Source organism: Halichoerus grypus, chromosome 4 (assembly GCF_964656455.1).
Source record: "Halichoerus grypus chromosome 4, mHalGry1.hap1.1, whole genome shotgun sequence".
Taxonomy (NCBI): domain Eukaryota; kingdom Metazoa; phylum Chordata; class Mammalia; order Carnivora; family Phocidae; genus Halichoerus; species Halichoerus grypus.
In genome coordinates, this window is record NC_135715.1 from 71,494,695 (window position 1) to 71,507,836 (window position 13,142).

The window sequence follows — 13,142 nt, forward strand, 5'->3', positions numbered from 1 at the left end:
CTGTCCAAATTCCTAGCTTATTTTTCTACAACAGTGGTTCACAAAACATGACCCCAGATCAGCAGCAGCAGCATCACCTGGGAATTCATTAGAAATGCAAATTCTCAGGCTCCACCCTAGACCTACTGAATGGGAAAATGTGTGCTACTAGAAGGTGATTTTGAGGGCATATCATTATGTGATAAAAGCAAGGTAGAGAAAAGTATGTAGAGTAGACCACCTTTTTCCTAAACAATAGGGACATTGTGTATATATGTAAATACATATATATACATATATATAATATTAATTATTATTATTAATTACTGAATGAGATACTCTGGGGATAAGCCCCACTAATCCATGTTTTAACAAGCCCAACAGGTGACCCTAATGTACTAAAATTTGAGAAACTTGCCTATAGGGTCGATTCAACATCTGTATTTTAACTTCCCTTAAACTTGCCTAATTATTTTCTATTTAAACTAAGGCCAAACTGTTAGTAAACTGGAACTGAAAGATCCAAATGCCATGCGGCATTCATACATTAATTGGTTGATGTATCCAATCATTAATGAATAGATGTTAAGGATCACTATAGATCACTGTGGCAGGCAGTGGGGATACCGTGCTAAAACAACAAAGACATGGTCCCTGGCCCCCAGAAGTTTTCCTTCCTCTGAGGAAGAACAAAACAGGTAAGTTAAGTCTAACCAAAGAGGATTACAAGGTGCTACTGCATCCTAGAGCAAGGGGCTCCAGCTAGTCTCTGGGTCAGGGAAATGCAAATTAAATGAACACTGAGATAGTATTCTACTCCCATCAGATGGACAAAGGGATCACACCTATTCCTCACAGGGATATGGGTGGACACGTGAAACACTGCAGCAACTTTGAGAAGGAATCTAGTGATACCTATTAATGCATCAAACACAGCCATCCATTCCCAGGAATCAATCTCATAGAAAGAATGCCTCTCGTTCAAGGCCATTTGCTGCAGCATTGTTCGTAGCTAGTTACAGAGTGAATGTTCACAGTGGGGAATGGTTGAATACATAATGGTATATCCACACCAGGCAGCCATTGTAAAGAATGAGCCATGCCGTGATTTGAAGGTATTTCTATGATGTACTCTTTGAATAAGGAAAGCAACATGTAGAAAAATGGGGCTAATAAATTCTCAGTTATAGAAACCCACATAAACCCATAGATGTATGTTGGCATGTGATTATTTGAGCAGAGATGAAAAATATGGAAGAATAGATACGAATATGGATAAGCCTTCTACAGTGGATTAGGGCTCAACACGTATCCTCTCTTCCTTTTCGTGCACTTTCTTAATTGTGCAGAAGATGGATGGCTCAGAATGGCGAGCTTGGGCACCCCGCAGACAGACGTACCTGGGTGAGATGGGGGCAACATGTAGGCTGCCCCGACGAGCACCTTCACTAGTTACACCTGGGCACCAGCTGACTGCCCTGCTTCGGGTCACTAGCTTCATGGGTGTGGAGGGGCAGGGCATCCCTTCTGCTGGCCTGGGTCTAACAGACACAGCTTGGTTCTGGAGCCCTTCTAAGGTAACTGCTGCTCCCTGGATCCCAGCTTGGGGGGCGTGAGCCTGGAGCCAGAGGTGGGGCACAGAACTCCCAGATCCTTGCAGAGGCCGCAGCTCCTGTGGGGTTCCATGACTCCCTCCTGGAGGTTAGAAGCTTGGTCCTATAGTCCTTCCAGTGATTTCCCCAACACGGGACTCCAGAGCCAAATGCCAATCTGCCTAAAATAGCTTGATTCTTGTTTGTTGTTGTTGTGGTTGGTTGGTTGTTTGTTTTCTTGCAATCAAACTATACGATTCAATGGGTTACCAGCCGGGGAAGGAGTGACAGTTGTAAGAATTTAAACATATGAATATGAGAAAGTACCTTGAAAATAGTGGTATTATTGTTATTATTATTATTATTATTAATTTTTCCTTTTTTAAATTTTATTTTATTATGTTATGTTAATCACCATACATTACACCATTAGTTTTTGATGTAGTGTTCCATGATTCATTGTTTGCGTATAACACCCAGTGCTCCATTCAATATGTGCCCTCCTTAATACCCATCACCAGGCTAACCCATCCCCCCACCCCCCTCCCCTCTAGAACCCTCAGTTTGTTTCTCAGAGTCCATAGTCTCTCATGGTTCATCTCCCCCTCCGATCCCCCCCCTTCATTTTTCCTTTCCAACTATCTTGTTTCAGAGGTACAGGTCTGTGATTCATCAGTCTTACACAATTCACAGCACTCACCATAGTACATACCCTCCCCAATGTCCATCACCCAGCCACCCCATCCCTCCAATGTTATGATTAATTTTAAATGCCATTTCAAACTCATCTATCATCCCATCTAAATAACTTATGTACATGGGGGCTTTGAAAAGACTCTTTAATGCAGAAAAGGCGCTCCACTGTGGAGCTTCTCCAAGGCACACGGTCTTACCAGCAGGTGCAGCTGTGGATTTGGGCGCTGGAAGCAAACTCCTGCGGGGTGTTGTCACACTGGAGGATGCTGGAGGAGCTGCCCGGCTGGCCCCCTTGGGTGTGTCTTTGGAAGGCAGAGCTGCCTTCAGAGCCGGCTGGTCTTCATTCCCAAAGGTTGACCCTGTGGGAGGCAGACAGTGTGTTAATTATAACCTCATGAAAAATGGATGGGCCCTCCTTGCCATTTGCAATTGCCAACCAATCCTAACGCCGTCATCTGCTTTAGAACTTGACCTGACTCTTAGTGAGTGGCCTTGAAAAACATTTCTCTGGAACCAGAAGTGGAAAAGAGCTCCCTTTAGTCATCGCAGAAGTCTGTCATTCAAATCCTCTGTGCAAGGGGCTCCACAAAAGACAAGAGCAGCCTCTGAAGATTTTCAACCCGTGTGTGCGTGCGCACGCACACACACACACACACACAATTTGCTTATGTGGATGTGTAATTGTGTGTAAAATATGCATTTATTTGATAACTCACGGAGGATGAGCAATCCTTTTTCTGAAAACTAGTGTGAGTGACCCAGGAGAGGTGAGAGTAAGAAGAGATGTGTGCTGCTCCAAGAAGGTCATGGAAAACCTCCTGACACCCAAGTTATTTGACCTTCAGAACAAGAGGCGTGGGGTGAAGGTAGAGTCGTACGGAGCATGGGGACAGAGAATCTCTCTGACAGCCATGAAGTTTTTTGCCCGAAAAGCTGAGGCCTCACCAAACTACGAAGCCCCTAAACTAGAGCCTAGCTTATTGCAAAGGCAGAAGATGCTTATTGATCATTTTACTATTCAATATAGAAACAGACTCTTTGTCTACAGGACAGTTTGTTTATAAACGAGTGCTCTGATACTCTGAACATATGGCATACTGGGATATGTGTCAGGTTTAAATGCACAAGGCCCCAAGTTTTCTTCTAGATCTTTCCAAACCTACTGTGGCTTATACATCTGTCATCTCTTAAAGACAATGACACCACCATCTAGTCCCTGTTAAAGGATCAGTCTTTTAGGTACACCTCTGAATACAGCTGCGAGGCCCAATCCACTAAATTAAATAGAGCCTGAATGTATTGGAACTACTGCTTGTTTGGAATGAAACTATCCAGTTAGAAACGTGACCATGTACTGTGGAAAAAATGCAATGACAGCTGGAAGTAGTATACAGAATTTTAGAGAAAGATTAAATTTTTTGTTTTTATTCATTTTAAAAGGATAGGCATGACATTCTATTTAGATAGGGCCTGCATAAAAATGATAACATTATTCAAATGGCTTTAATATTCAAAACATCCAGGAATTTCATTCAACCACTTAGAGTAAGAGATTGCTGCTTTCCTCCCTCTGAAGACCTGAAAGTCTGTTTAAAATCGGTGAGATTTGTTTTGTTTCTAAAGAAAAGCGTATTTAGGAAAGAAAAATAAAGAATGTGCTATTTCCCAGCACAGAGCCTATGTCCTACAGTTCTTTTTAGGTCTGTGCAAGGTTTTACATAGTTCTAAACAGGGCTAGGAGAACGCATTTGATCTATGCAAACAGAACAAATGCATCGAAACTTCACCAAAAGGATCTGCCCTGTATCCTGAATGTCAGATAAAGAAGTAAGCACCTGTTTGATCCAAAAACTTCATCAGGAAAAGGGACACCACACACCTGAAAAAAATAAGTCTTAGCATCTGAATAATCCCGTGGGCTCACCAGTCCAATCCTAGAATTTAGAGGATCTCTGGAGGTTTGCAGGACGTTTCAGATGGAAGGAGGGGGCCCAGCCATTGTATAGATTTCACATGGAATTACGTACTACTTAGCTTACCACAGACATATTGCTGGAATAATCTATTCACTAAAATATGTAGCAGAAGCTGAATTGAACATAAAAAGTTTCACACAGAGTCTCTTACTTAATTATTAAAGTTTCTTAAGGGAAATGTTTTGTATCATTTGTAAAGTTCAAATGCCCTTTTATCAAAACCTCTTGCACCTGGCATTGTCCTCATACTGAAATTTATTATTCAGAGCACATGTCAATTTAGAGATTTGGCAGCTTTCCAGGCTGGGAAGGAATTCATCTACTTGAAGTACAAAGTGTCAAGGAAGCTATGTGGGTGATGTACTCTCCTCTGAGAGAGGTCTTGAATTAACAAAAAAAGAAAATAAAGCAAAATAAAATAAAATAGAACTCTATTCTTGTCCACCCTTGTGGGATGTAGCTGGCAGTTAACAGTATTACTCTTTGAAAACTAGCTTAAGTCAGCCAGTAATTAAAGACTCATTATTTAGTAAATGAAAAGTGTTCAGAATGGCTGCTGAATTCTATAAATGTTCCTGCTACTTCGCAACAATGCAGGCAACATTAAACCACCGCTTGATAAGAGGAAGAAAATAACTGGAAATAAACAAACTGCTTGTGTAAGCCAGGAAAATGTTCCGTTGTCAGAGTCAGTCGGTGGAGGTGGTTCATGAATCTACTTCTGTCCCCAAATCTGGCCCGAGTGATCCAGGTTATCACCTGGATAAATGGTGCAGCCCGAGGAGCAGAACAGCCAGGGTGTGCACACCCCCTCCTCCACCTCCCACCTCTCTGCCCCTCCGTTTCTTCGTCTGCAAACACGGATACTGAGCATGGACCTCACAGAGCCATTGTGGGAAGGAAAAGAGCTAATGCAAGTGAATTTTTTAAATGTTAAAGCAAGAGTCAGGACAAGAAAAGAGTGGTGTCTGGTGCATAGTGAGCTCTTCTGTGTTAGTTACGAACACACACAGGCTAGTTTTCAGTTCAGCGGTTGGTCATTATAGCAAATCAGTTTTTCATGGGAACCTCCAACGTATCCAGGGATTAATTTCAGATGCACTGCTCCAAGTGAGAAGAAAGGAAAGGACTGAAATAAATCTGACAGCAACTGCAGGATGGAAGACTAAAGAGATACAGTGTGATTGTCCTTCAAAACATAGGATGAACTAGTTGAGACACAGGAAAAGGGGAGAATCAGGACATAAGGGACCATCACGCTTGAGAGTATCGAACATTGCAGGTTCCACTACGAGTGAAACTGTTAGGACCTAGGGCATGAGCATGATATCAAAACAGCTTTCCAGATTGCTTGTTGCAATTCGCACCCACCACAGGTAGTGACTGTCAGACTTTAATTATGAAATTCGTTTTAATTTCTAGATCTCTGACAGGCAGTGAGGTGGAACACTTTTTTCATATTCAATTTTTTTCTTCCATAAGATACCCACTCATAACCTCTGCCCATTTTTCTACTGAAGTATTTTGCTTTTCTAATTGACAGGTAGTTTTCTTTTTTTTTTTTTTTAATATTCCGGATACTGATCCTTTCTTGGTATATATTTCAAATGCTCTCCCAGTCTTTGACTAGCCTCCACGGTGGTGCCTTTATTCAGAAGTCTTTCATTTTAATGTAGTTGATTTTTCTCAGTCTTTCCCCACTTGATTTGTACGTTATGTGTCTTAGCTTTTCACTGTCTACCTGAGATAATAAAGATGTTCTCCTACGTATTCTTCTAAAAGGTTTAAAACTTTGTTGTTCACATTAGATCACTAATCCACCTGGAATGGAGCATGGAGTAGGGGCTGGATTTCTTGTTGCTGTTTTCTATATAGACCACCAATTATCCCAGCCCTGTATATTGGACAGTCCATCTTCTCTGCAATATCTGACTACCAGCTGTTGTGTGTCAAGGTTCCATACAGGCCTGATTATTAGAGTAAGCTAACAACCCCCAAATTTCAGTAATTTAACGGGGCGCCTGGGTAGCTCAGTCGGTAAAGCGTCTGCCTTTAGCTCAGGTCATGATCCCAGGGTCCTGGGATTGAGCCCCATGTCTGGCCCCTGCTCAGCGGGGAGCCTGCTTCTCTCTCTCCCTCTGTCCCTCCCCCCTCCCCTCTGCTCGTTCTCTCTCTCTCGAATAAATAAATAAAATCTTTAAAATTTTTTTCAGTAATTTAACATAACAAAAGTTTATCTCTCAATCATGAATCATCTCACACCGGTAATCTGGATAATCTGCCATCCTGGGGAGCTCTACTCCAGGCAGGAACTCAGGGACTCTGGCTCCTTCCATCTTGTGTTCTTGCCCTACTCTGGGGTTCTCAAGAGACATTAATATGCAGTTGGCATATGGGGAGAAAATGAATTATTCATGGAAGGATTTTTTGGGTCAGGCCTGGAAGTCGGGTGTAACACTTCTGCCATGAGTCCAATGGCTAGGAAATGTAGTTTAGTTTATGCCCAGGAGAAAAAGGGAATCATTTGGTGAACACCTATCCAATCTGCCACTTGAGGCTCCATTTCTAAACTCTATATTTGTTTCATTGATCTCTTTATCACTATACCAATACCATACCATATATATTTACTATCATATAAGAGAAGTACCTCCAACTTCGTTCTTTTACTTTACAATTGTCTTGACCCAAATATTCTTGACCTTTGTCTTACATATAAATTCTAGAATCTGGGGCGCCTGGGTGGCTCAGTCGTTAGGCGTCTGCCTTCGGCTCGGGTCATGATCTCAGGATCCCGGGATTGAACCCCACGTCGGGCTCCCTGCTCAGCAGGGAGTCTGCTTCTCCCTCTCCCTCTACCTGCCTCTCCCCCTGCTTGTGTGCACGCTCTCTCTCTCATATAAATAAATAAAATCTTTAAAAAAAAATTCTAGAATCTACTTGTCAAGTTCCAGGAAAAGTGGTCAGAATTTCCAATTAGATACAATTAAATCTTCTTTCTGAACTGCAACATAATTGAAGGAAGAGCAAGGGTAGATCTCATGTAACAGGCCATGGAGAGCAAGGGCTAATACATGTTAGCTCCGCAAACATATGCTGAGCACCAATTATGCTCTAGGTGCCATGTTAGATGACAGAGATACAAAGAAGGCAGAGTTCCATGAAAAAGCAAACACCAAATAAGTGCTTCTAAAAAAAGGCAGCACTAAATAATAATAAAATTTAAAAAATAATAAAATGGGGCGCCTGGGTGGCTCCGCCAGTTAAGTGTCTGACTCTTGATTTCAGCTCAGGTCATGATTTCAGGGTCGTGAGATGGAGCCCTGCATTGAGCTCCGTGGTCAGCCAGGAATCTGCTTCTCTCCTTCTCCCTCTGCTTCTGCCCCTCCCTCCAGCTTCTCTAAAATAAATAAATAAATCTTTAAAAAATAATAATAAAATAAAAATAAAAAGGGGCAGCACTACTCCTTAAGGGATCAAAATTTGGGATACTTTAGGTTGAAGCAATATTGGCATTTAATGGGTAGGGCTGTCACTACCTCTGTTCAGAAGACATGCAGAAATATAAGAGACCATGGAGAACAAGGGCTAATAAATGTTAGCTGAGGGGTACCAAGGCAGGGAGAAAAAATAACATTTTTAGTAAACAATCACATTCATAAAGGGAATTTCTCTATACCATTCTTAACTCTGTGAGTTGCCAGCTTATTGTCCTTAATTCTTTCCTGTTTCAATGCCAGTGATGCACCCTGGACTTGTCATGTTATCACCACTGAAGCATGAAGGTATTCCTCTTATCGTAGTAACTAAAGAACAATAAACTCCTGTTTCACTGCTGGACACTGTCCATCTTTTATAGATATCCAAATCATCATATCATCTACTTACTGCTTGGAAGGTAAGATCTACTTCATTAGAGTGTGAGAATTTGCAAGGCATATGTTCTGCATGGTTACAGAATCCAGCTGGGTCCAGTTGAATATATAAAACTAATTGTGCCATATTTTTCTCTTTAAACCACCAGACTTGTTCAGCACTAAGAATCCTAGGATAAAATAATTTCTTTTTTCTCTCTCCAGTACAGTTCCTAGAGTTCCTTCCCTACAGTGCTTACATCCTTGAGCTGATGGATCAAGTCTTATCAAAATCTCATGGAGTTGAACCCCTACCTCATACCATATGCAAAAACTAATTTAAAATGGATCAAAGACCTAATGTAAGCACTAAAATTATAAAACTCTTAGAAGAAAACACAAATGTAAATCTTAATGACCTTGGGACTAGATAATTGTTCTTAGATATGACAGCTAAAGCACAAGTAACTAAAGAAAAAATAGGTTAGACTTCATCAAAATAAAAGCCTTTGTGCTTCAGAGGACACTATTAATAAAGCGAAAAGACAGCCCAGAGAACTGAAGAAAATATTTTCAAATCACTTATCTGATAAGGCTCTAGTATCCAGAATACATAAAGAAGATTTATAACTCCACAATAGAAAGACAAATAATTCAATTAAAAATGAGCATAGAATTTGAATAGACATTTTCCAAAGAATATATACAAATAGTCAATAAGCACATGAAAAGATGGCCAATGTCTTTAGACATTAGGGAAACTCAAATCAAAGAAACCACGGTAAACCCACTAGGATGGCTATAATAAAAAATACAGACAATAGCAAGTGTCAGTGGAGATGTGGAGAAACTGGAACCTCCCCTACACTGCTGGTGGGACTGTAATGTGGGGCAGGTGCCTTGGATGGCATACTCTTGGACAATACAGAGAAGAATACTCCTCCAGACCCACTAGTGCATTCCATCCATTATAGCAGAACAGCAAGTTCCGACATGAGGAGGATGATACTCAACTCCTCTCTGAACTCCTTCACCCTCCTCATCTACTCTCACAAAATTAGGTGTAAGTCTGAGCTGCTCTTGTCCGACACCAGAGAGGGAGGAAGACACAAGCAAATTCAGGCCACAAGAGGGGGCACCAGAGGCAGGCACTGAGGGGAGGAAGTGTGAAGGTACAGGGCACCTGATACTCCCCCGAGAAGGAGAGGCACCTACTCAACCTTCTCAGAAGGGTAATTCTGGCTTCCGCTGAGGTCAGGATGAGAAGCTGGGCTTTCTGATCCATATTCCAAGGTGCTCTTTCACTACTTCATGTATTGGAATGCCAAGAAGTTAGCCTGATTCTTAAAAAGAAGAAAGAACGGCAATGAGGGGCAGACACTAACCAGACTAGGGAAGGCTGAAGAAGAAGAGCAAAACCGTTATTAATAACGTGAGAGCATTACTGCCAAACCTTAAGAAACATGTTTCACTGATTTTGAATATTTATACATATTATAGTGATTAAACTACTCTCTTCACTGAATTTTTTTACAATTCTAGGCAATCAAGTTGTATAATGTCTGGCTCCGTGATTGCCTAATTGATTCATATTTCATTGATTTAGCAGTAGTTATCACTCGGTGGCAAAATTTAGTTAATTATTAGAGTACCAACTGAATATTTCATTTCCTACCTTGTGCATATTTTAACCCAGGTGTATATTTTATTTCTCACGTTAAAGAGTTAAAGGAAACCCCCTATCTTAGCATTTCACCAAAGTTACTTCTTTGTCAAAATGCAGTAGACTAAGCGTCCTAGGTTCCAGGCTCTACACTAGGCAGACGGCTCAGGGCAGACATGGTCCTGACCTCACACAATGTACCTTTTTCAACAGGGGGACGCCCGGACACAAACAAGTACACAGACTGAAAGAAACACAAGGGGCAGAGCTAGAGGGAGACTCAAGGGTGAAAATCAGGTGCTTGGGGAAGGCCTCCTGGAGGAGGTGACACCTAAAGGAAACATTTCTCACAGCTGCACACTAGCACCTGACCTCTTTTATTCTTTATTATTAATGATATCATTATCATTCTAGAAACTTAGGATCAGAGTGCCACAATCTTCCTCTAATCTCTCTTTCCCTTTCATCAACCAATGCAAGTCAATGTGCTTCCATTTCCATTCTGGGCTTCATATTTATATCCCCTCTCTGCTCCTGTGGCTGGCCCCTAGTCAGTCTCTTGGCGCCTCTTGCAGAGACAATGGTGTCGACTCTCCTCCCCCTCCCCCCCTTCAGTTCACCCTCTTCACTGTGCCCTGCTCTTCTTCCCAAAGTACAAGTGGCTGAACACAGTCTTCCAAGTAACTCACCAACTCTGCTTTCCGGCATTCAAATTCTTCCATCACCTGGTCCCAGCTGTCTTTCCTGCCTTACTTCCTGCTGCCACATCAAGGGCAGTATAAACTGCAGGCAGGATTCCCCCTGGGACTTACCGCTCTGCTAGAACCAAGGCTGTGCTTGACACGTGCTGTATGAGCGAGGAAAGTACTCAGTGCGACTGTGTCCCATGACCAGTGCTTCCTGTCACAGACACTTCTTTTCTCAACTTCTGAGCCCACAGGCTCTCAAAAGGCTTCACACGTTCCCCAACTGCTCCCATGAATGTAGTCATGTGGAGTGAGCACAGTCAAGGTGAGGATTGTCTATGGTGTGGTATGGGGGGGTTGGAGCATTTTTGAAAACAACAAACAGAAAGACAAACATCAGCGCTTAGGCAAAATGCGTGAAGGGGAGAGAGAGGTAGAGGCTTCCAGGGGCGGAATGAATAAGTCACGGGGATGAAAGGCACAGCATAGGGGATAAGTCAACGGTATTATAGTGACGTGGTCTGGTGACAGAGGGGAGCTCCACTTGCGGGGAGCACGGCATAATGTATAGACTTGCCGAGTCACTGTGTTGTACCTGAAACTACTGTAACATTGTGTGTCCACTATATTCAAATAAAAATTTTTCTTTAATGTTTTTTGTCTTTCTGCCCAAGCACCACTACCCTTCTCCCCGAGAGGGTCCCATTTACCTAATACTTTTCCTCTATATTACATTTCAAATTTTGCTTCAGTCTCACCTTAAGCCTGAATCTCTGGGTTTGATAAAGTTTGAGAGGCTAATAGTTAAGTGGTTAAGACTGCCTGGGTTCAAACCCTGGAGCCACTTCTTACTAGTTGTCTGACTTGGACAGGTTGTTTAATTTCTCTGTGCTTCATTTCTTCATCTTTAAAGGGGGATAACAGTGGTACCTACTAATTAGAGTTCTTGTAAGAGTTATTACATGTTTAGAATAGAGTGTTCAGAATAGCGTTTGGCATACATAAGCACTTAGTAAATGGTAACTGACATCTGCCCACTAAACCCAACTTAGTAAATGGTAATTGACATCTGCCCACTAAACCCAACACAGAGGCTCATGTGAAGCCCATCGGCCCTCCCCACTCTTCTTCCAGCCACCCATCTCTCGTGGCTTTGCATCTTTCCAAGGCTTTGCATCTATCCTGCTCAGAGCCAGGCCGCTCTAGAGAACTGTGGTTCTTTTGATAGCCATCTTTCTTCAGTAGCCTAAGTCCTAGTGAAAGAAAGAGAAACATATATTGTCTGTTTCACTACTTCCTCTTGACCTAGAGCAAATGGTTACTTCTCACTAAGCCAGGAGGTGGCCTCAGAGTCTTTCTCAACACAGCACTCCAGGAGGCCAGTAAATGATCCCAGCCCTGGACCAGAGAACATATCCTCATACACTCACCACCCTTACTAGGTGGGACATATCCTCATACACTCAGCATTCTTAGGTAGCAGGGCACACTTCTGTAGGTCAGGGGCTAGGGGGGAGAGGATTCTTCTAGGTCCAAAGGAACTTCCTGGATTCCTGCTGCAAGGCCTCAGCTCCTAAACTCTTCTGGCTGGGTTGTGACAGTAAGATTAATGGTAATAATAATAAAAGTACCATATAGCATAGTCATGAACACTATAGGCTCTGCCCAAATTCAATGCCAGATTAGAAAGTTACTCGTACTATTCTCTTTAAAAAGAGCACGTGTTGGGATGAGCACTGGGTGTTATGTGCAGCTAACGAATCGTTGAACACTACATCAAAAAATAATGTACTCTATGTTGGCTAACTGAACATAAAAAAAAAAAAGCTAATTAAGCCTCTTTTATGAAATGGCTTCTTTATTTACCCTCCGTCTTTAGGTTAATCTAAGAATAAAACGAGAAAGTGCACATTAAGTAGCGTGTCTTGTACTCAATAAATGGTAGCCGTCATCAACAGCAGGAAGATAAAGCCCTCTTATTAGCCAGTTTCTTCAAGCTCTCCATCTATCCCACATGACACCAAATGGCACCACATTTTATGAGATCCTGTTCCATGCATCCCTATGGAAGTACCCTCAAGACATCCCTAACCCCACCAGATCGATAGCAGAAGCAGATGGTCCCTGCGAGTAGTGAAAGCCGACACCAACAGCCACCTCCGCCTCTGCGGGTTCCTACTGCTCCAACAGGCAGTCTTCCCAGAGCCCCGGGGCAAGGCATAATCCCCCATGTTTTCTTCTTTTGACAATGATCACAACTAAATCATCACAGAGGAGAAAAATGCCTTTGTCCCTGCAACTCTCTATCCTCCCGCTGCCCCCACGCACCCCAGAAAAGCTTCCACTTCTCCCCCCCAGAGTCCATACTAACAACAGAGCAAAGAGGATCCTCTTTCCTATTTCTTTGCAGGAAATAGGGGGAATATGGGTGCAGGTGAACTGATAAAGTGAGATTCAGAGTGCAGGGACACAAGTGTCAAAGGGAGAGCAGGCCTGGTGAATGGTCCCCCTGGGTCCCCCATCTGAGAGACCTGTGACATTCTGTCACCTGGGCAAGTCCATCAGGCCTTCACAGCCTGGTTAAATGCCACCTTCGGGATAGCATCTTCTCTCACTTCCCTTCTAGGTAACAGAGCCGCTATAAGAAAGACCCAGCTGGTTAACAAAGAAAGCAAAGGCTAGGTGTAATAAAAGCA

General features: G+C 42.6%; 1 protein-coding gene across 11 annotated transcripts in view; it reads right to left on the reverse strand.

Moving 5' to 3' along the window:
• Positions 1-13,142, reverse strand: part of MTUS2 (microtubule associated scaffold protein 2) — a 584,469-nt gene that overhangs the window by 176,481 nt on the left and 394,846 nt on the right. For all 11 annotated transcript variants that reach the window (XM_078070524.1, XM_078070522.1, XM_078070516.1 and 8 more), the window contains one exon: positions 2,465-2,626. In XM_078070524.1, the coding sequence (XP_077926650.1) occupies positions 2,465-2,626 (162 nt within the window). The remainder of the gene's footprint in view (positions 1-2,464; positions 2,627-13,142) is intronic.